We start from the raw sequence: 22418 nt of genomic DNA, 5'->3' as shown, positions 1-22418 counted from the left end.
TTCATCGCATCTCACAGACACTGACCTTAGTTCCCAAGCGCTACAGATTAAGCTTAAACGACTGGAAAATCAAATATCCATAGAAAAAAAATGAAAGCTCCACAGCTTCATTTGTTTGATCAATAGATGGCGTATTACAACTCATCATTATATTGCTATCCTTTTTTTGCAATGTGTTTCGACAAGTTTCATCTTATCGTGACCTATCCCAAGTGCCACAAATCCACTAAACGACCACTAAACGGCTTCTAAACGACTCAAGTTCTCTACCTAAACGGAATATAGAAAGACTTCGTTTAGCAGACGGCAAACGACTCATGCATTCTAAAAATAGCAAAAAAGCTGGTGGCGCTATCTGTTGGTGAGATACCCCAACCAGTTGAGCTTCATCGCTTGGAGAAGAGCTTTCTCATACCCTCTGTACTGTTGTATGGTTTCGCATTGAAGTTATGCATCGCTAGAACTAGAACGGCGATACGTTTGTTTAAATACTAAACTCCAACAGATACCACCAGCACTGAAGCAAGTGAGATTTGAGTAATGGTCGTTGGTGTTGATACCCACTTATCTGACCACACGACCATTCATATAGATTTTTGCTCGGAAAGTAAGAAGGCTATATAGGTCATGATAAGATGAAACTTGCCGAAACACATTGCAAGAAAAGGATAGCAATATAATGATGAGTTGTAATACGCCATCTATTGATCGAACCAATGAAGCTGTAGAGCTTTCATTTTTTTTCTATGGATATTCAATTTTCCAGTCGTTTAAGCTTAATCTGTGGCGCTTGGGATATAGCCTTCTAACTTTCTGAGCAAAAATCTATATGAATGGTCGTGTGGTCAGATATGTGGGTATCAACACCAACGACCATTACTCAAATCTCACTTGCTTCAGTGTTGGTGATTTCCGTTTTAGTTTAGTATTTAAACAGTCGTATCGCCGTTCTAGTTCTATCGATGCATAACTTCAATGCGAAACCATACAACAGTACAGAGGAAATGAGAAAGCTCTCCTCCAAGCGATGAAGCTCACCTGGTTGTGTATTGCACCAACAGATGGCGCCACCAGCTTTTTTGCTATTTTTAGAATGCATGAGTCGTTTGCCGTCTGCTAAACGAAGTCTTTCTATGTTCCGTTTAGGTAGAGAGCTTGAGTCGTTTAGAAGCCGTTTAGTGGTCGTTTAGTGGTTTTGTGGCACTTAGGTTGTCTCTGTTCAACTTCTGGTTCAGGTTGCTAGTGATTTCCATATGGAGTTTAATTTTTTAAATGATTTGGGAAATGGTTTTATGACTTTTTGGTCAGCATTATGAGAAAATCTATGATTTTCGGTAGGTTAAATGAAAAATCGGTAGTTTTAGCAGGCTTTTTTGTAAATTGTTAGGCACATGAAAAATCGGTTGGAATGCAGATAAATCGGTATTTCTGGTCACTCTGACTGTGGAAGTGGCGCCGCGCGTATTGACAGTGCGTGTCAAAATAAGAGCCAATGCCGGGTGCGAATAACCGCCAGTTTTTGTTTCTACACCGATGAGGCAGCAGCACTGTGCTTGGCTGGAGAAGGGAAGCCGCGAATACACGCGAATTCGCTACACGCATACTGCGATTTTATCCGCCCTGCTGCGTGCAATCATCGCCGAACCGCAAGCGTGAGTGTGCCTCCGTGGGTCGGAGAAGTACCAGGATGGCCACCGCGGTTAATCCTGCCACGTTGGATAAACTGCGTAAGTAGCCCAGCGGCAGCAGCAGCAGCCGTCGCCGCCGTCCTTGCTGCTCCCCCTTCACCTACACCTGGGTGGTTGGCTCCTGGGCTGGAGCGACGCGCTGCTGCCTTCCGGAATGCGTGCACATGGCTGTGTGTGAATGTGTGCGTGTTTGTGTTTGAGTGTGTGTTTGATTTTGATGCACATTCCGCTTGTTTCAGTGCATCCGATACAGGAAATACGCGTCCGGTCCCTGCACGACATCGAGAACACGCTGAAGCGCGCACTGTGGGACGATGCGGACATTGGGGCGGTGGCGTCGCCACTGTTCAAGAATTTGATACGCTGGTTCGGGCATGTGCCGATCATCAAGCAAGTGACCGTGCTGGAGCTGATGTCACTGCTGCTGGAGGTAAGCGCGCGAGCGCTCGCTCTCGCACGGCCTTTGTGCGCGATTTTATGTCGTTTTATGTTTTATTGCCTTGCCCAGGGGGTCACATCAACTCGATTTCATGTTCTCTTCTCTCTCTCTCTCTCCATCCGCGTGCTATTGTAGAGCAAGTATGGGAAAGATATTTTAAGCTTCTTCACGCCGATGCGCATCGTCAAGGAGCTGATGAAGATCCGCTGCCTGATCGGGTCGAACCTGGAGTATGACGAGCTGGTGGTGAAAATTATCAAGCAGGTGGAGCGGCTCAAATCGACGCCCTCGGCGTCCGCCACATCGTCCTCCAGCATCGATCTGCTGGAGAGTGTCGCTAGCAGCATGGCCAGCCTGAAGCTGGACCGGATCGACCCGCTAGCGAATGGCAGTGCCGGGGACGGCGAATCGATGGAGGAGGAGGAGGCCACCGGAACCGAGGGCGGCCGGAAGCGCAAGCGACGCACGGTGATCGATGCGTACGCGGCACGCTGGAAGGGCGACCCGTCGCTCTACGCCGAATGCTGGGAGGTGCCGGAACCGTCCGTGGAGAGTGTGCTGGACCGGCTGAACGAATCGCTGTTCGAGGGCGAACCGGGCGACGAGAACTTCCAGCGCGCTCTCAACTACGCCATCCCGTACATGCGCAGCTACCCGCCGGAGTTCTTCCTGCAGCCGCCGTACATCGGGCTGTCTCTGCTGCACCTCATACAGAGCGGACGGCTCGGTGCCCGCAAGGGGTACGGCATGATGCTCGCGCTGCTCATCTCGTTCCGCAAGCGGATGCGCCAGCGGATGCTGACGGTTACGTACATCAAGCCGGCGGACGGTGAGACCGATGGTCGCCGCCCCACGCACGGCCGCCGCCGGCCGCAGATCTCCATCGGTGCGTTCGTGTACGAGCTGTTCCAGCTGTGCATCGAGCAGCTGAAAGGACTGTCGGGCGATGGGGACCGGCTCGCCACCAACATGATGCTGATCGTGCTCAGCCAGACGACCTCGTTCCTAATGACGGAACACTTTTGCGACCAGCAGAAGATACCGGCCCACCGGTTCGGCGAGCTGTGCGGCGAGCTCGGCCGGCTGGTGCGCCACTACCGGCAGGAGTGGGAAGTGGACGGGAAGCGAACGTTCGCCCGCACCCGCTACCGGATAGCGCTGCAAATCATGGCCGACTTTGTGCGGCTGTGGCAGAAGGAGCCGGACGCGGTCGACGGCGGGGCGGACGAGACGATGGCCGGTGGACGCACCGGCACGATCCAGTACAAGTTCGTCGACATGAAGGTCAGCTCGACGGCGCACCGGCAGGCGCTGGAGCGGTCGGACGGGGTGTGGCGCGAGGAGTGCCAGCTCGCCCTGTACGACTATCCGCTCGGCATTGCCTGCCCGGAGCTGTACGAGCATCTGGGGGCGCACGTGGAGAAGAAGAACGAGCTGATGCTGGTGACGCTGACGCGGCTGCGGGAGAAGCTGGTGCCGGCGGTCCAGCTGCTGCAGGACGGCTCCGGATCGGGGAAGAACTGCACCGAGCGGCAGCTGCTGCTCGGGTGGGAAGCGATCAGCACGCTCGGCTTGCACCGGTCGGTCGAGATGGTCCGGTGTCTGCTGAAAGCGGTCGAAAGGTATGGATTGGTGATGGGAAAAATGAAGTTTTCGTCGGATGCGATGCCGACTAGCTACGCAATTTTCTGGAATCGATTCCGGATAGTAGGTCCGAAATCAGTTTCCGGAATCGATTTCGGAATCGAAATTGGATCCGGAATCGTCTCCGGATTCGGAATTGGCTTCGAAATCAATGTCAGTTTCGACTATTTCGATAAGAATAGTTTGGGACCAATAATGCTGCTACATATTGATAGCCACAAAGAATTCAAATTTACTTGTAAACGGTCCATTCTCATCGAGATGAAACTTGGCTTCGGAAACTTCTTATTTCAATTCAAGAACTGATTCTCATTCCGGAGCAAATTCCATTTCTGGAGTCAATCCTGATTCCGTGACCGGAGCAAATTGCAATTCGAAGGTCGATTCCGTTTCTGGAGCCGATACCTGATTTCGGAGCCAATTGCGATTCCGGAACCGAATCCGGAGTCAATTCCAGAAGTCAATTCCGGAACCAATTCCCGAGTCGATTCTGGAGTCGATTTCGGAGCCAATCCCGTAGTCGATTCCGGAGCCAATCCCGTAGTCGATTCCGGAGCCGATCATGGAATCGATTCCGGAGCCGATCATGGAATCGATTCCGGAGCCGATCGTGGAATCGATTCCGGAGCCGATCATGGAATCGATTCCGGAGCCGATCATGGAATCGATTCCGGAGCCGATCATGGAATCGATTCCGGAGCCGATCATGGAATCGATTCCGGAGCCGATCATGTTCCGGAGCTCTGAGATCAACTCCAGAATCGACTCCGGCGTTGGCTCTGTAATCGGTACTGGAATCGACTCCTAAATCGATTCCGGAATCAGAATCCCTCCCAGAATCGGAATCGGCTGCGTAGTCGATTCCAGAGCCGATACCGGAGTCGATTCTGGAGTTGATTTCGAAGCCGATACCGGAGTCAATTCCATAGCCGATCATGGAATCGGCTCAGAAGTCAAGTCCAGAATCAGCTTCGGCGTTGGCTTTGGAATCGACTCCGGAATCGACTTCGGAATTGGAGTCGATTCCAGCTAGCGAACCGGCTTCGGAATTGATAACGAACACGGAATCGGAATCGGGTAGGTCCGATTCCGAGCTCTCACCACTAGAATAAATATCAGCGTGTGAAAAGTGTGGTTAAGAAAATGGGTTTTTTTTAATACTTTTCTTTTTCTTTCCATTGGTTTAGCTGGGCCAGTTCCGTTACAGAGGATGAACCGCTGTGGGACGTCATTGAGTCGATAACGGTGCGACTGCTCGCTCACGGAGACGAAGAGATTCGAAGGTAAATGGCAACTTCATTTGGAATTTACCTTGGTTACTTTGATGTGTGTCTGTAATGTCTTTCCAACGATCTCTCGCCCTTGCAGTGTGGCCTACGAGTTGTGCGCTAACATGATGAAAGATTTCATTGGCCATCTGGACGAGGGGGCCATCCTTTCCCGCCGCAGCCTGTTCTCCAGCTCGGCTCCCAAGCTGCGCGCTATGGGTATGCCACTCTCGCTGCAGATCATCACGGAAATCACGTGCTTTGGGTACACCAGCAAAAACAGCAAGGTAATTACGGTGCCGCGAACCGGGAACCCACTTTATTCAGCAAGTCAAACGGTCGTCGCAACCCTTATGTTTCAGATTCACCAATGCGCGGAAACGATGCTGCTGTTCCTGTGCAACTCGAAAGCCTTCCTGCGCGAAAAGTGGGCCGACGTGGAGGAGATTCTGCTGCAGATCACGCCGCTGCTGCAGACGGTGGCCGTCGGGCGGGAGGAGTCGAAGCTGCGCAAAGCCGTCCTCAACATGTTCCATCCCGACTTCGGGCTGCCGTGGCTGGACATACTGCAGGGCAACCTGCGGCTGCTGTTCCACCTGGAGAGTGCGGTGCGGGAGGAGGCGCTGACGCGCGTCCTGTTTCTGCTGAGCTCGGTCGAGGAGAGCGAAAAGCTGGCGCCGCGCATCGAACACATCAGCGACACGGTACCGAACGGCGTGTGTCTGCTCTCCTTCCCGTACGACATACGGCGGCAGCAGGTCGCGAACGTGTACGAGGTGAGCGCGGTCAAGCCGCTGCTGGACGCGCTCGAGCAGGAGGAGGGCGACCCGACGCTGCGCCGCAGCGCCCTCACGCAGCTGAACGTGATGGCGGACGATCCGGCACTGTGCGAGCTGATACACAACGCGTCCGGCTGGGTGCTGGTGATGAAGGCGCTGTACAACTCGCTGCTGGCCGACCCGGTGCTGGACTACCCGGACGCGGCCCTTCCGGCGGTCGGCATCCTGACGAAGCTGTGCTTCAGCAACACCACCTTCCGGCGCTTTCTCGGCTCGAACACGAACGCGTACCAGCTGATCGTGCGCGCGCTGCTGGCACACCACCACATGCCGGTGTTTCGGGTGGAGTGCTGCGCCCTGCTCTACCTGCTGCTGTTTGCCGACTGTTCCACCGGCAACGGGGCGCTGCTGTCGCTGCCGGCGGTCTGCGCGGCGTCCGCGTTCAAGCTGCCGTTCGTGTCGTGCTTCCACTGGCAGGCGAGCCCGTTCCGCGAGTACGGCAGCGAAATGGAGCAGCTGCTCGAGCGGATGCTGCTGCAGGACGGGCCCGGTGGCGACATGATGCTGCTGGGCGCTGCGCTCGCCAATGGGTGCGCCGAGGAGGGCAGCAGTGCCTGCTCCGTCCGTCCGTCGGTGGTCGGGGTGGAGTACGCGAAGCGCTACCTTCGCTTCACGTTTGCCGATCTGTGGTTCGGCGGGCTGGAGAACATACTGAAAACGACGGCCACCACCGTGAAGCGTGCTGGTGCGGGTAACGGCGTGGCGGTGGCGGAAGACGACCAGCACCCGCTCGTGTACCGGGGCGCAAACAAAAAGGCGATGGAGTTCAGTGCGGCCCTGCGGCTAACCAGGCAGGACATCCGCTGGCTGAAGATGATCGACTTTCCGGCCATCTTCCGCAAGAGCATGCGCCGGCTCGCGTCGGCCAAAGCGCACACGGACGTGTACGGTGGGCTGGCGACGCTCGAGGCGAACCTGAGCTTTCCGCTCAAGAACACGATCTGCCAGCAGGACGTGATCATCAGCACGCTGAAGCGCTACATCCACACGCCGCCGGTGTCGGTCGCGGACCAGGAGATGCTGGTCGAGGTGTTCAACGTGATTGGCATCATGCTGCACCTTAACTTCCGGATGCTGCGCGACTGGCTGTTCACCGTGCTGGCGGCGGAAGACAATTTCTTCCTGCGGTTGCTGCGCTCGAACGACTGCATCGAGCCGCTGTTTACGCGCAATGCTAACCTGATCTGGGGGCTGCTGCAGCTGTACGACGGTACGAAGGATCCGGCAACGGCAATGGAAAACGCCGCGACGAAGAAGGAAAAGCAACAGCAGCAGGCTGGTGGCACGAACGATTGGGATGTGCGGGTGTTCCGGGCAGTGCTGGAACAGCTGGACGTGTGCCTGAAGAAGTGCAACCTGTCGCGCATAATGTCGCTGCTGGAGCTGGTGGAGATGATGACCGGGCTGCTGGACGACGTGTGGCGCGTTGACGTCGGCGAGGTGATCCCGAAGCTGCTGCAGTGCGTGCGCCAGGTCGGCTCGACGAGCTACACCGGCTCGGTGATCGTGCGCTCGTGCCTGATGGCGACGGCCCATCTGCTCGAGCGCACGTCGCCCGAACAGCTCCGGTTCGAGTGGCAAGCGAAACATCTGAAAACGGTTTCGACGCAGTGCGGCAACAGCTGCACGTTCGTGCGCTCGTTCGCGTGGAACATCCTGACGAAGGTGGCCCGCACGCCGGCCGGCGCGGCAGCGATCGTGCAGGAGTGTGCCTACCTGCCCGGGGGCATACACGCGAGCTGCCTCAGCACGATACTGGACGATGGCGAGGCGTGCCTGGTGCGCGAGTCGGCGGTCGGGCTGTTCGTCATACTGCTGTCCCACACCGAGGCGGATGGGTCGCTGCAGCCCGCCGTCCTGCCGATGGACGGGGCGGCCAGCATGCGGCGGGCGGCGTCGACCGCAGCCGGCAGTGCGGGAACGACGCCGAAGGGCGGTGGTTCGTTCGATGTGATTTTGGAGCTGCTGGCGAAGCAGCAATTTTTCGAAGCGGCGCGCCACACGCTCGCTGGCTACACGTGCATGGAGTTCCTGCTGGAGGACGTCAACCCGAGCGAGCCGGGGGCGATCATTTCGGCCGACGTGGTGCGCGCGTTCGCGGTACTGTTCCGGGCGCTGGTCGAGCTGGATCCGGCCGGGTTCGGGGAGCTGATCGGCGAGAAGGGCTGCCTGCAGTGGCTGCTGGACTGTGTCGAGCAGCAGGCGATGCTGCCGAACCGGGCCGTCTGCCTGATGGTGGGCGACGTGTGCCAGCTGCTGCAGCGCTGCCTGGACGAGCCGAACCGGGAGCGGGTGTGCAGTCTGCTCGCCGGCCACCAGAACTTCATCGAGAGCGTCATCTACATGCTGAACCCGTGGCTGTACGGGAAGCTGACGCAGCCGGTGATGGAGCAGACGCTGTGTTACATCATGCGCTTCCTGTGCGCGCTGGTCGTCACGCCGACCGGCAAGCAGCAGATCCATCACGAGTTCGGGCACCAGGACGTCAAGCCGATCGCAAAGATGATCGAGCTGGGCATTTCGCACGAGTCGAAAAGTAAGTACGAGCGGCTACGGCCACCTAGTGTAACGAATCGTTTCTTACAACCCGTCTTTCGCTGCAGCGTTTCAGATCATGTGCTTAAAATTCCTCTGCATGATGATGCACACCTCCGACGAGCGGCCCTCGCCGACGGCCGAATATCCGACCTTTCTGATACAGTTCGAGCAGATGGACATGTACGCCGACGCGGGCGACGCGGCCAAATGCTGGAAGCCAAGCCTCGACCGGGACTACTCCGAGGCGGAAGACGACACGGAAAACACTAACCCGAACCGGCCGGCGGCAAACGCGGCCGCCGAGCAGGACAAGCAGCCGGAGCCCAAGCCGGACGCGGAGCAGCAGGACGGCACGCTGCGCAGCGGCTCGGCGGTGATCTTCAGCGCCCTGATGCAGCAGTTCGAGTCGTTCTGCAATCGGGATCAGCTCGTCGCCGGCGGCATTACGACCAGCAGCTACAAGCGCACCGTCTACTCGACGCTGCAAACCATGCTGCACTTCTCGATCGAGTCGTGCCGGGTCGCGTGGCGCAACGATCTGCTCACCGTCATCTTCGACTGGTTCGATGCCATCCACGAGGGGCTGATCGGGCGGCTAACGTACGCCGAGTTTGTGCGCAAGTACGGCGACGTGAAGAAGCTGTCGGTGATGGCGGAGCTGAAGGAGCTGGCGAGCGTGCTTGGGACGTGGTTCAGCGTGCCGGACGAGCCGTGCCAGCTCGAACCGGCCCAAATCGACCGGCTGTGCCAGATGGTGCTGCAGTACTGGCCCTGGTTCGGCAATCACGGCGTGCTGCAGATGGAGTTCCTGCAGGTGCTCGCCTTCCTGTCCGAGTGCCGCATCGCGGTGTGCAAAGCGCTGGTCGCCACCTATCCCGGCCACCCGCACAGCATCATGAAGCTGCTGATCGTGGCGGCGACGGGCGAGACGGCCAAGGTGAAGGGGCCGAAGTACGACCTGAACCTGCTGCGGGTGTCGCTGCGGCTGCTGAAGAACTGCTGCTGCTGCCAGGAGGGGCGCAGCATGATCGGCAAGCTGAACGTGTTCGGCAACATCAGCAAGCTGCACCCGAGCGTGACGAAGCTGCAGAAACCGTGGCTCGAGGTGACGCAGCTGTGGCTGGAGTTCTACGAGGTGTACACCCGCTACGTCGATGTCAGCGAAGTGAGGTGAGTTGTGGGGTGGCAGCAATTGCGTTTTTTCGCAAAAGCGGTGCTTACGGGTTGTGTAGGCTGTAGTTTGCATTAGTGATGTGCTTTCTGGAGCGCAACCATGACTCCGATCCGTCTAAGGATATTGTTAGTCCGAATAACTCCGGACGACTGAGCGACTTCGGATGACTCCGACTCCGAGAGCCTTTGGGCGATTCTGGAAGGTTCCAGACTTGAATCATGAATATTGACATATGATTATTAGAATCATAAATATTGATTCATGATTATTTGAATCATGAATATTGAAATTCGATGACTCATGATTCACAAACCACATGATTTTATTCGTGATTCGATTTTTTTTTATTTCCATTCTTTGTCTTTTCTTTCTGTTCGTTTTTTCTTTTCATTTTCCATTAACCATTACCATCTCCTTCCTTTTGCAGACATTTGACCGTGCTGGGTGCGTTGATACGCAAATCCGACATCGATGTAAGACTGCTCTCGCTGGCCATCGTACGGAACCTGACGTTCGTGCCGAACAACCGGGCGGCACTGTTGGCGTCGGCGGACTACATGTTTATCTTGCAGAACGCACTGCAGCGCACCTCCTGCCGGACGGAGGTCCTGATGGCAGCGGTAGCGGTGTGGAAGATGATTGCCAACAATCAGCGGGGCAAGGCAGCGATCAAAAGCAGCCCGCTAGTGCGGCTGATCGAGGGCCAGGTAAAGCACTACTCCATGACGCCGGAGGGAAACGATAAGAACGAGCTCTGGTGCGTGCTGATGACCGTCTACCATATACTGAATGCGTAAAGAGTGCACCCTTCAGCCAGCTTCTCGGCTGCGACTGTGTGTGGTACCTTTGTGTGTGTGTGGGTTGTGCATCTTGGGGGAAGGTATATTTACGGTAGAAGTATGTTAAGATATTTGGCCAGCCAGCCAGAGTAACGATGAGTAACGGAACAGTAGAATATGGTAAAAAAAATGGTACTGCCATCCTGCTGCCGATTTTGGGCACCAGAAATGTGTCTTTTTATACACAAAAAGTGAACTCTGTCTAAATTAAAATCAAACCCTTTTTGGGTAAAATGTCAAAAATTTGTTTTATAAGATAGAAAAAAATGAAAAAAAACGAGAGCAAGAAGGTTTCATTTAGCGCTACGCGTAAATCAATTTAACGTATGCTGCATCTTATGAATTCTCTTATAATATCGTTACAAAAGAAACAAAGAGATAATTGAGTGGATTGAGTGGAGTGGATCAACAGTTTACTACATTCATAAGCGCGATCGACACACGGACGAGAGTCGGGGATTTGTCAGCCAATTGTTTAAGTGGCAAGCAGGAAACTCCATGAGCTCTCCATATTCTGTCACGTGAATGACGCCATACGCGCCGCAGCCTTGCTGAAGAAATAGCGCGCGCGAGGGAGAGAGATCGAGAGAGCAAAAAACAGAGTGAGTTAATGCTGAAAATTGAAACAGCAGGCTGTGTTTTGTATTAAAATGAAAACCCACAAGCCATTAGCAGTTAAGGACACTAGTTTTGTGTAAGCTGTAAGCCCATCAAGGTGTTGATTTTGAGCAAAAGCGCGTTTCACGAAAAATTGGAAGTACAACGACAAGCGTGTCATCGAAGAAATAAAGAATTCCTGGAATATAAGTGCACAAAGATGGTTGTGTTGACTCTTCTGTATCCGGTTGCCAGACGTTGCTGGTGAAATCAGAGTTGGCATGGTATCAGAGTTCAGCATTTTAGGATCAAACGTCACTGCTTTGGGTAAGTCAGAATGGTTTCTATCTCCCCATATACTTAACTTACTTAACTGGTGCTACAACCGCTTTGCGATCTTGGCCTGCCTCAGGAGCATCCGAAACCGCTCATGGTCTCGCGTTTTCGTCTGCCAATCCGTTAATCCCGGCCTTAATAGCGGACGCCTCCACACCATCTTGTCACCTATGTTTGGGCCTACCACGCCTCCTCTGTCCTTGTGGACGACCTAAAAAGACTTTACGAGCTGGGTCGTCCGTTTCCATCGCGCTGCACTACAGTGAGATCGCCGTACATCTCGTATAGCTTGTCGTTATAACGGCTTCTCCATTGTCCTTCCACATATACGGGGCCAAGAATCCTTCTGCGCATTTCCCTCTCGAACGCGGCTAAGAGGGTTTCGTCAGATTTGGAGAGTATCCATGTCTCAGTGGCGTATGTTAGTACCGGTACTATATAAGTGCTTAATAATCCAAGTTTCGTCCGTCGCGACAGGTTCTTTGAGGTGAACTGATTTTTCAGGCTTTTGTAGAATGACCGGTTGGCAGCCAGCATCCTTGCGTGTAACTATTCTCATTGCTGACTTTTGATCCGAGATATGTTAATTCTGGGATGACTTCAAAAGTCCGTTCAGCTATCTGTACGTCACGCCTACGTAAGTTTGGATTTGGTATTGGGTAGGTCATATGATGTTGCCGCCATCAGTTTGGTCTTATCCGGACCGAGTTTCTATGCCTAATCGTCAGTTATCTGCAATCCGAGGTTCTCTGCCGCCTGCTCGTTTCCTTGGTTAGCTTCTACTTCATAGGATAGTCGGAGACCAATGATGTCTATGCCAGGATCTGGGTTGACTCATTGAAGATGACTGCCGAAGTCTCCACCCTCGAATCCTCGTTGGCTCTCTCTAGTGACAAGTTCGATAGGAGACAGGCATGCCCGTCCCCCTGGCGCAGACCTTTGGTGGTAGCAAAAGGCCCTGAGAGCTTCCATCCACCTTCACCAAATGACGCTGGTCATAGTCATTTTAACTAGCCTTATCAGTTTGGCCGAGATTCCAAAAGAGCTTATAGCGTCTTACAGTTTTACTCTGACTATGCTATATGCGGCTTGGAAGTCAATGAATAGATAGTACGTGTTGTGTCTGCATTCTGCCATCTTCTCCAAGATCTGAAGCATGGTAAAGATCTGATCAGTGGTTGATTTTCCGTTTCGGAATCCTCTTTGATAATTTCCGACTATCTCCTTCTACGTGAGGGACAAGTCGCCGTGAAGCTAAAACAAAATGATTCCCTTTTTTCGTTGTTAGTTTAAAGTGTTCCTCTTTATTAGTATTTCCGTTACGTTTCGACCGTTAAACTAATGAATGTTCCAGTTACACTAAATACACTTTTCATTCCGGTGTGGCATTAGAACTACGCTAGTTATGGGTTGAAGTGATATCGCGATGATGCTTTCGAAGAAAAGTAAAAAACGTTACGTGGGGGAAACAAAAACAAAACTTCACTTCTGGGTGTGGTGTGGCTTCTCGCGAGAAAGAGAGAGATAGCCCAAACACCCACCAGAAACAAAATGATTACAACCGCCAGGCAATGATGCCCGCCAGAATGATGGTAAGCAGCAGGTTGACCGTGACAATCGCCGCCCGGCCACCGGTACCGCCCGGCGCCAGCGTCGTCGACGGGGCCGCATTCTGGCAGTCCTCGATGTTTTCGAACAGCCGGATGTAGTTCTTCACCGACGTGCCGAGCTCGTTGTGCTGGGGCGAAACCAGCCCGAGCGCCGAATCCTCGAACAGCAGGTTGCGCTGGCCGGCGAAAATGTTGTACATCCGGAAGTCGGGATCGTTCTGCAGGTACACGTCGAGCGAGGTCAGCAGATGCACGATGTTGTCCGACTGTTCCCACTGGCGGCGCACCACAATTTCCCCGTCGACGATCGTGGTCAGGTAGCACTCCTCGTCCACGTTGAAGCCGGTGTAGGCGGCCAGCGTACCGTTCCGGCACAGCACCCGGTAGTCGCTCGCGTTCATCGCCAGGAACTGGGCATGTTCGGCCAGGTTCTGCGCCTCGATGATGGCCACCTCGCCGGCCTCCTGCAGGCAGCGCAGTGCGCCGCGCGTACCATAGTAACGGTTCGTTTCGGCCGCCGCACACAGGACGTTCCGGTCGATCGAACCACCGATGCCGTCGTTCTGGCGTAGCGCTGGATCAATGCCCTCGACCGGTGGTTCCTCGGCGTCGTCTTCCAGCGGGCTGTCCGTGTAAAGGCCGTCGTCATCGGCGGCCTGATAGGTGCCGAGTTCGCGCGGCGTCGGCTTCTCGGCGTACCGGCACAGTGCGCAAAGGTTTTCCGCGTGCTCGCCGGTAGGATCGTGCAGGTCATCGCGCGACCCGGGAGCGCACGACTCGGAGAAGAACTCGCTCATCAGGTGGCCGTAGTCGCACTCGTTGCGATCGAAAATTCCACGCGAACGACCCACATTGACGAATGCGATCGAAGCTTTCCGGGGAATGGAAAAAGATAGTTAAGGTCAGTACGGTTATTCTTCCTTCAAGAAACGTTGACCTCGCTCGCTACTCACCAATGCCACCAAACTCCGGGAAGCAAGCCTTCGCGTTGCGCAACTTCTCGAACCGATCGTGCCCCTTGCCCTCCTTCGTCAGCACCACCACCGAGGAGTACTTCTCCTTCTCCGTCTCCTGGTATAGCGCCGCTGCAAGGTTGGACTGGCGGGCCAGATAGCCATAGTTCGAATCGATGCCGGCAAAGTCCGCCCGGTCGGCCGATATTTCCCGCAGGCAGTTGATCCGGTTCGTGGTAGGATTGTTGCACTGCAGCAGCGGATACACGCCGGACGTTAGGCCGGCCTTCGCCAGCACGTCACACTTGTCCTGCTCCTCCAGCGAGGTCGTGCACCAGCGGGCCGTCGACTGGCAGATGTCGGCCGGTATCGGCATTGGCCGGTGCGGCCGCATATAATCGACCGGCGACTGGATCGAGGACGCCGCCGCAATCCGGTCCGTATTGTGCCGGGTCAGGATGTCGATGATGGCCGTTTCCCACGGTGCGCCCGAGGTGAGCGAGTTGCGCAGCCAAACGTCCATGCGGGCCGCTATCTGGACGGCTTTGGTCGCGGACGCTATAACGGTGCCCCAGGGCTGGGCTAGCCAGGTGCAGGCCGGCCCACTGACCGGCTGCAGCGTACCGTCCGGGCAGAGGTAGGAGAAATCGCTCGCGATCGAGCTCCGATCGGTGAAGAAGCGTTGGATCTCGAGCACGGACGCGTACACCACGTCGCCATCGCGCTCGAGACACTGCAGGGCGGACTGTTGCCCGTTGGCGTACCCATCGTACGAGCAGGACGACACGTTCGGGCAGAGCGAGCAGAGATTCGAGTATTTTTCCTCTACGAAAACGGACAAGCAAGCAATCAAAACCAACACTTACATTTAATACAGGGTTTTCCAGGAGTTCTCATAGTTGTTGGACAATTTCTTGACTTTTCTTATGGTAATGGCACCCTTTTTAGACAGGCTCTTTGGAAATTCCTGTTGGATTTGTCCAAAAAGGCTTCTATAGAGTCCAGTTCCTATTACATCGGATTAAGTGCATTTCACATAAGAAAGTGTCTCACAGCTATGAGAACTCCTGGTAAACCCTGTAATATTTCAAATCGCTCAATTCGTTGCATTACTCACTCAGGTCCGAGTCTTCCTTCGGTAGCTGCGACCAGACGCCCGGCCGGCAGGAGGCACCGAAAAAGTTCGCCACGGCAGCCGTCTCAATCTCGGTGACGGTGTGGAAGTCCTCGCACTTCGGCGGTGCGACCAGCCGCTCAAAGTGCTTCAGCACCCGCTCGGTCCAGCGCTGCGTGCGGCTGTAGTGCAAGCCCGGATGGCAGTAGCGCAGACCGCGCAGCCCATCAAGCCCCCCAGTATGGCGACTGCGCACTACCACAGCCGTCTGGAAGTCGACGGTTTCGCGCGTTCGCTCGGCATTGCGCAGCTCCTTGATGACGGTCAGCCCTTCCCAGTCGAGGCTGGCCGTGAGCAGCACACTCTCCGCACTGAACACGCCAAAGTCGGCCGTTCCATTGCGGATGCGCTGAGCGCACTCGACACTGTCCTGCACGTGGACGCACACTACCTCCGAGGCGCCGCGCTGCAGCTGCTCACATTCGGCCGTGTAGCGCGCCACGGCACAGACGCGCTCTGCAGAAGAAGAAGACGAAGAAGAAGCAGTTGGGTATGAGATTAGTCATTTTAATAGGCCCTTTTTCTACCGCTGGATGGGCTTTTTCGAGATTCGCTTTAAGAACTGTCGAAAATGGCGCGCTTGCACGCGTCTCCTATCTTATCTTCTAAATGAGGTTTTGGGCAAACAGTGTACGGCGAATGGCTGTAAGGTATGCCGTATTCCAACATTTTTATCCCCTCCCTTGCTTGTACACAACGTAAGCACCACCACTCCTTCGGATTGCTCTCTGACGCATCGTGGACTCCAACGATCTCACTGCACAATCCCCAAAACCTCTTCGATTGCTTCGATCGATAATGTTTTAGAAGTTTGCTTTATTTTTAGACGACAGGCTATCACGCGCAGAGGGGGGGGGGGAGGGGATTGAATTTAAGCTCTCGATATTGATCGCGATGTTGTATCGTGCTGGGACGGAGTCGTGAGTACAGCGCTGAGTTGTTTGCTTAGGTTATCGCGCGCGCTATCACGAGCAGAGATGGGGTGTTCGGGCTGATAAGAGAGGCAGAGGCAGCACTGCGACAAACTCGTCGATATGTTGGCCGTTTTTTCGGGGGGGTTCGCGGGCATCTTGGATGAGGTTTTGAGCGGAGAATAAGAAGGAATGGTGCATAAGTTCACCGTAACGTTTCTGTAACGTGTTTCGTCAAGCACTCTGAGGGGGGGGGGGGGGTCCTCTAGATCCATAAGGGTTGGGTTAATGTGTTTTTTTATGGAAGGGGAGAAGTTTGTACGATGTAAAGCACTCGTTACAACATACGCGGGATGGTTGGAATTTACCGGAAGTTGTAAAGATAATCGACAAGCCTGTGCCAGTTAGCGCACGAAGCCGTCAATAATTAATGATTTAGTCATTTGTGTGGACATTTTTGACTTTTTGAAGCTTTTCTTCTCCAGAAATTGCTTTTAATTACCAGAACATTACATTTTTTTTTGTTCAAATCATGATTCACAAGCGTTTAATTGTCCGTGATGAAGCCTTTCAGAGTATCCTCGTTAGCAGCCAGAAAACATTAAACTTTAATATGCTCATTTTTAATGTCCCGACAGAGTCATGTGAGTGGGAGATAAAACCTTGAGCATATCGAGATTGTAAAAAATACATGGCCATGGTGTGGGGTTTGTGGTTTCTCCCTTTTCAAAGCACCCAAGAATGTATGATGTAAGGTAGCATCCACGAATTTGCCCCCAAGTATATGCCGGCCAAAAGGTCCGGTATCAAATTACAACCCTACTCTGCGGCCTAATAATGTTCTCGCTTCAGATAACGAGATAAAGGCTTAGGAGAGTAAACCTGAAACAAAACAGTCTTCTCGACAGTGAAAATCTGTTGTATGCTGCCTGTCTTGTGACCTTCAGAGGTGTAGAATAAATCATCCGAAAATGGGCTCCCATAAGACGCACGCCTACGCTGACGGCACAAGTGGCATATAAAACAGTGGCCCCTTTGATAAGCTTAGCAGGATGGGATTGATAGAGCAGCCTACGTTTGTTCTCAAGTGGTTAACTTCGTGATCGCTTATCACTGTACGGCGGGGATATGATTTTCTAGCAACTAGTGTTTAATTTGACAGAATAACGCTTGAACTACAACATCTTTAGTAGCCTCGATCCCTTTGCCAATTATGACACAACTTGGTTGATTTAAATGACTTGCTGTTACAGACCTAGGGGAAATCCCAGCCCTCCGAAGCTAGGGATTAACGAACCGACTGAACCTGCTTGTTTAGTCTGCCACCTTCCCCAGTGAATCACATGATCAAGCCGGGCTGGGGCCGGATGGCCTACATACCTTGCTGCTGTCCGGCGGCAAAGCCACCGAAGGCGACCAGGAGCAATAATACTGGTAAGCGGTACACCTGACCCATGGCTAGGTGTGGGCAGTAGTGCTAGCGTTTCAAAACCTGATTATAAACTACACTTCACTGGGGCACACAAACACACTCGTTCCGGGGGATGTGGATGTTGCGTTACGGACCTAACGCATATCACCCTGCTGTTCGTTCGAATCTGCGCCACGGAGGACAAAACACGCACGCGAAACCTCCGCAAAGTCTCCGTTGAAACTGAACCCTTGCACTGGGGCGGTGTTTCGGTCCAGGTCTTGCAGGTTAGATTTGATGTTCGTTATCATCGCTAAAAAAACGAACGAACGAACAGTACACAGTCACGCTCGATACGCCCCAAAAGGTGTACACAGCTACATACATCTACAGCGACGCTGTACTGATAAGATAAATGTTCGCACAAAATCGCTCCAGATAGTGTAGTGTGACTGATTATTCAACATTTATACCGGCCGATATCGTCGGATTGTACCAGTTGCATGAAGGATTTGGAAGAAGAATACGGAATAGCTTCTCGCTGTATGTATTGGTTTTGTATATGTTGGGGTATTGGCACCAGCAATAGGTTCTCCAATTGCATGAGCGATGACTGATTCAGGTAGACTTTGGGGTGATGGGGTGCAAAAGTTCGTAAGAAAATTACCGAGAAATCAGATTAAATATAGGTAGTGCTTTTCATGCGGTTGACTCATTACTTGTAAACAGACAAATGAGTCGCACTCTTCCGGTTCCATAGAATGAAAGTGGAAGAAGTTTCCCGTGCAGGTGGAATGCATTTATGGTATACTGTTATCGTGTATACGAAGTTGTCAATGCACCAATTTGTTTGAACATGATAATGTATGACCTTAAATTAGTTCATGTCGAAATGTCTGCAAACACGTTAGGGACTTGGTAAGCTTATACCGATCGATGCCGATATTTAGTCCCTCAGTATAGTCGTTAACTCGTACGACCTAATAACATGCTAAGTGTGGGGTTAAGCCTCATATAAGTTACGTGGTACTGAATACTGAAGTTTTATAAACATATCGCGGAGTTCTTTACAAAAATACTACGAAACTCTCTGGTGCTCTGAAAGAACTTTAGCTCCATATGGAAGGGGAACCTTTTTTGTAAAGCAGATTAGCACACGTCAGATAATAGTGGAGTTGTGCTATCTTGGAACGGTGGTACGTTAGTTAAACTAACATTAAAAACAACCAACATGCTCCACAAATTTCTGAGATCCGCATAATGAAGCACAATAGTTAAGTCATCTGTTCGATCATTGCGTGTGAAGGAGTAGTTTGAGTTACGAGCTTGCTGAGTTATTTACGTACCGAACATCGGTAGGTTGTAACGGTAAAGGGCCAAAATGTATCAAATTCACGGGGTTGTGAATTTGAAAAATCAAATGAAAGGAATGAATGGAACCAATGTTTTGAGAAGCTTTAAATAAAGTTATAGACGGTTAAACCTTCTCTTTGCTATCAGTGAGGACGTACCATGAAGATCCTCCAAGAAGAAGAGACATAAGACAGCACAGCGAGTACGGATGTTGGATCAGGGTAACCAGTATCTCTTAGAAGTTTGATGTAGAAATGGAAGTATGCAGAGAGCGAGTACCTTCCCAGGTTGGCAAAGGGACTATTGGTTGGCAAAGGGGCCATACCTTATAAACTAAATTCGTAGATTTGGGATTTGATCATGTAAACTAAATGACACTGGACTCCATCCGACTCATGATGTATCTTATATCTAGAAGAGCTCCAAGATGTATTTGGAGTGCGAGTACTTGGGGATTGGTTGGCAAAGGGACTTTACCTTAAAACTAGAATTGTCAGGATTTGGGAATTGATCCTGTTAACTAAATGACACTTAAGCCCACCCGACTCATGATGTATCTTATATCTAGAGGAGCTCCAAGATGGAGAATTCACTCTGCTTAAAAGTCGTACGAAATGATTGAAAATATCTTAATTTAATCTTTAATATATTCTGAACCACTAAAGGAGGTGCAGTACCCCTGGTACCCGAACAAGCACGTGCTAGTTCGGAACGTTCGGCTTTCAACGGGTTTGTTTTAAGCGCGCGCCTGAACTTATCGTTCGGCCGGATAGCAAGCGACAAGCGACGTCACAGACCCGCTTGTGTTTACCAAACAAACCCGGTGGCCACACGGTGCAAAACCCGACTGCCGGAGCGGTAAGTGCGCCTGCGCGTCATTTTCCCGCGCTTCTGAATACGTTACCGTATTCCATTGATGTGTCGTCGGGAACGGGGTCGGGCAGCAGCATCATCATCATCATCATCATCATCGCCATCAGCCAGCCTGACCTGGTACAAGCCGCGTCGGGTTTCGTACGACAGCGGCAGATGCTGACGCGCACCCTGTGTATGAGCGGCCGGTGTTTTTATTTTCCTGTAAGCACAAGAGAGCGCCAGTAGCGCTACGTACCGAACCGAGCGCCACTGTCAGTAGCTTTTGTGCCGGGTACGGTGTCGGATTGATCTCTGGTGGGTACGCTAACGGTCGGTGCTAACATCGCACTGGTTCAGAGAGTTCGGCGTTGGCGATCGTCGTGTATTGTAACATCGAATAGTTTGGTGTGTCTTGCGTGCTGTGAAGTGTAATTGATGAACGAGTTTCTTTTAAAGAGGTGATTTATTTGGACACATACAATAAATACATTTAAATTATTTTATGGTTGTTACATCTTTAGAGGAATCAAAATCTCGATCAAAAATTTGATAAAACAAAAATACTCAAAAAAAAGTGTTCTTCAGAGAAATTTCAAATATCCACGGTTTGCTATGTATCTTCAATCGACTGATGAGTACATAAATCCATTATCGATGGTGTCCGTATGTTCAAACGATGTTCAAACTTAGCTGTGAAGTGAGAAGAGTTGTCCTATCCATCAACACAAGTGCTAATAAAATGTGTGACTTCCAGTGATTATTTTTATCAATATCTAGTTTCACTCAGCTGACGGACACATTATACAACACTTTCCGTGTCGCAAAGCAAAAGCGTAAAAGTATTTATGGTAAATAAAATAGATGAAAAATGAAATCTGCGTCACAGAACGTATGGATCCGCGCGCCATAGGGCTGCTAACGCTTAGAATACACAAAACACTGGAGCTTCCGATGGTGTGGAATTGATGAATTTAATTTCACCCCGAGCTGTTTACCTTTACCAGTTTTACGAGTGAAAGTGTTAGCAACCCCCCCCCCCCCCCCCTGCGCAATGTGTGGTTAGAGGAAGAAGAAGAAGAAAAATAAGCAAAAAAAAAAGATAAAAAAAGCTGTTGTGTGCGGAAATTGGCGTCTGCAGAACAGTGCTGAAGCTCGCTGACGAAGAGGATGTGGAGGATGTTGTTGGTCGGTAGAGTAAACTCTGTTAGCAATAATAGAAGTGTTTTTTCTTCAAACCTTTTTTTTTGATTTCCCTCCCGATACTATGCTCTGGTCGAAATTGCTCCGATGTTTGGAATCTAATCTTGCTTTTGCCGTTTTGCTACACTTCGGTAGGATTGCTGGAAAGATTATTAATTCCGTTAAAAATAGCCCCATCATTCCAGGGTTGTCTGCAGCGGAGAAACTGGTGCAGCCGCTGCGTGTGTAAAAAGTGTAAGTGTTGTGCAAATATTGTTCCTCTTGGTGGAAGTGCGCTTGAAAGGAATATAAAAAAAATCGTGAAAAATCCAACGCCAAAAAGGTTTCGAGCAGTTTGAGTGGTTGTGTAGTGTGTTTTGAGTGATTTTGAGGAGGAAAAGTGTAAAGAAAGCGTAGAGTTTTGGTGAATGTGATAATATTCTTTTTTTGTTGTTGTTGAGGCGATACATCAACAAATCTACACTTCAAAAGCCGTTTAGCAGAAGCAGCTCTCCAAAAGGCAAGTGAATAGAAAAACTTTTCCCCTCCATAGCTCATTCACGTTTTTTTCCACATTAAATTCATCCAACATGTGTGAGGTTTTCTAAAAATTAAATTTCATTAAAAGTTTACTCTACTTCTCCCCGTTTGTATATGTGTTGCTGTGCTCGGCTTCGACTTATGTGCTACTTTTCGGTGTACTTATCCTAAACATCTTCTAAACCGAATTTACTCATTCCTAATAGGAATAGACGCGCACGAAGCCGTACGAAGTATCGCATGGCATTGGGAACGCATCCAATAAGAAAATGAAATTGTTAGAGTGCTGCGTGGTGTGCGGGGCCAGTTTGAAAAATTCCTTTGAAATAATTTCCTCATAAAGTGAAGTTTGTTTTGTGTGCAGTGTGGGAAGAAAAGTACTTTTTTGATGTTTTTTTTAGTCTTTGTTTTTACGCCTCGACCACAGGCAGGCAGTTGGGGTTCATCGGCTTACGCGGTGAGTTAATTTAGAGTTTTTCCACGTTTGGTCTAATTGTTTCATGCACTGGAGTGGCATGCGTCATATTACTCTCACAATCGAAAAAGTTTGTTGTGCGTAAAGGAAAGTTGATCGAAGTTATGCGTGCAGGTGAATGTTAACGGCATTCTTTAGTGTTGTTTTTCTACGTGAATTTCAAGTGGGGGTAAAGCTTACAGGGTTTCCCACGATTTATTGGTTGGTTCCCACGATTTATTGGTGCGTTCCCACGATTTTTTGGTCATTTCCCATAATTTTTTGGTAGCAACCCACGATTTATTGGTCGGTTCCCAAATATTATTGGTCGGTTCCCAAATATTATTGGTCGTTTCCCAAATATTATTGGTCGGTATTATATTATATTATATTTGGGAACCGACCAATAATATTTGGGAAACGACCAATAATATTTGGGAACCGACCAATAATATTTGGGAACCGACCAATAAATCGTGGGTTGCTACCAAAAAATTATGGGAAATGACCAAAAAATCGTGGGAACGCACCAATAAATCGTGGGAACCAACCAATAAATCGTGGGAAACCCTGTAATGAAGGATTAGGAAACTTCAATTTTAAACTCCGTTGAAAA

At 51.3% G+C, this 22418-nt stretch overlaps 2 protein-coding genes and 1 long non-coding RNA gene across 3 annotated transcripts; 2 read left to right on the top strand and 1 right to left on the bottom strand.

The window, feature by feature from the left end:
• Window positions 1-1361: 1361 nt before the first annotated feature.
• Window positions 1362-11245, top strand: LOC120957521 (uncharacterized). Its single transcript, XM_040379770.2, has 8 exons — window positions 1362-1727; window positions 1928-2118; window positions 2263-3749; window positions 4959-5054; window positions 5140-5326; window positions 5402-8414; window positions 8482-9586; window positions 10018-11245. Exons 1-8 carry the CDS (start codon window positions 1688-1690, stop codon window positions 10385-10387), a joined length of 6489 nt encoding a protein of 2162 aa, XP_040235704.2. The 5' UTR covers window positions 1362-1687; the 3' UTR covers window positions 10388-11245.
• Window positions 11246-12630: 1385 nt separating this feature from the next.
• On the bottom strand, window positions 12631-17683 carry LOC120956922 (transferrin-like). The gene is made up of 4 exons (XM_040378741.2): window positions 17391-17683; window positions 15043-15555; window positions 13926-14750; window positions 12631-13843 (listed from the first exon to the last, which is right to left on the bottom strand). The coding sequence occupies exons 1-4, from the start codon at window positions 17464-17466 to the stop codon at window positions 12918-12920; spliced, it is 2340 nt and encodes a 779-aa protein (XP_040234675.2). The 5' UTR covers window positions 17467-17683; the 3' UTR covers window positions 12631-12917.
• A 1757-nt stretch (window positions 17684-19440) lies between these two features.
• Window positions 19441-21202, top strand: LOC125907293 (uncharacterized). Its single transcript, XR_007452572.1, has 2 exons — window positions 19441-19944; window positions 21015-21202. It is a non-coding gene; the product is annotated as an uncharacterized LOC125907293 (long non-coding RNA).
• Window positions 21203-22418: the final 1216 nt, after the last annotated feature.

The sequence above is a fragment of the Anopheles coluzzii genome, chromosome 3 (genome assembly GCF_943734685.1).
Source record: "Anopheles coluzzii chromosome 3, AcolN3, whole genome shotgun sequence".
Lineage (NCBI taxonomy): Eukaryota > Metazoa > Arthropoda > Insecta > Diptera > Culicidae > Anopheles > Anopheles coluzzii.
Note: the sequence above shows the minus strand (reverse complement) of the source record. Positions and strands in the feature narration are given on the sequence as shown.

Coding starts and splice junctions, on each gene's coding strand:
- LOC120957521 (XM_040379770.2), top strand. CDS start 1,688: ATGGCCACCGCGGTTAATCCTGCCACGTTGGATAAACTGC. Junction 1,728..1,927: donor TGCCACGTTGGATAAACTGC/GTAAGTAGCCCA, acceptor CGCTTGTTTCAG/TGCATCCGATACAGGAAATA. Junction 5,327..5,401: donor ACACCAGCAAAAACAGCAAG/GTAATTACGGTG, acceptor CTTATGTTTCAG/ATTCACCAATGCGCGGAAAC.
- LOC120956922 (XM_040378741.2), bottom strand. CDS start 17,466: ATGGGTCAGGTGTACCGCTTACCAGTATTATTGCTCCTGGTCGCCTTC. Junction 14,751..15,042: donor GAAGGAAGACTCGGACCTGA/GTGAGTAATGCA, acceptor CCGTTTTCGTAG/AGGAAAAATACTCGAATCTC. Junction 13,844..13,925: donor CCCGGAGTTTGGTGGCATTG/GTGAGTAGCGAG, acceptor TTCCCCGGAAAG/CTTCGATCGCATTCGTCAAT.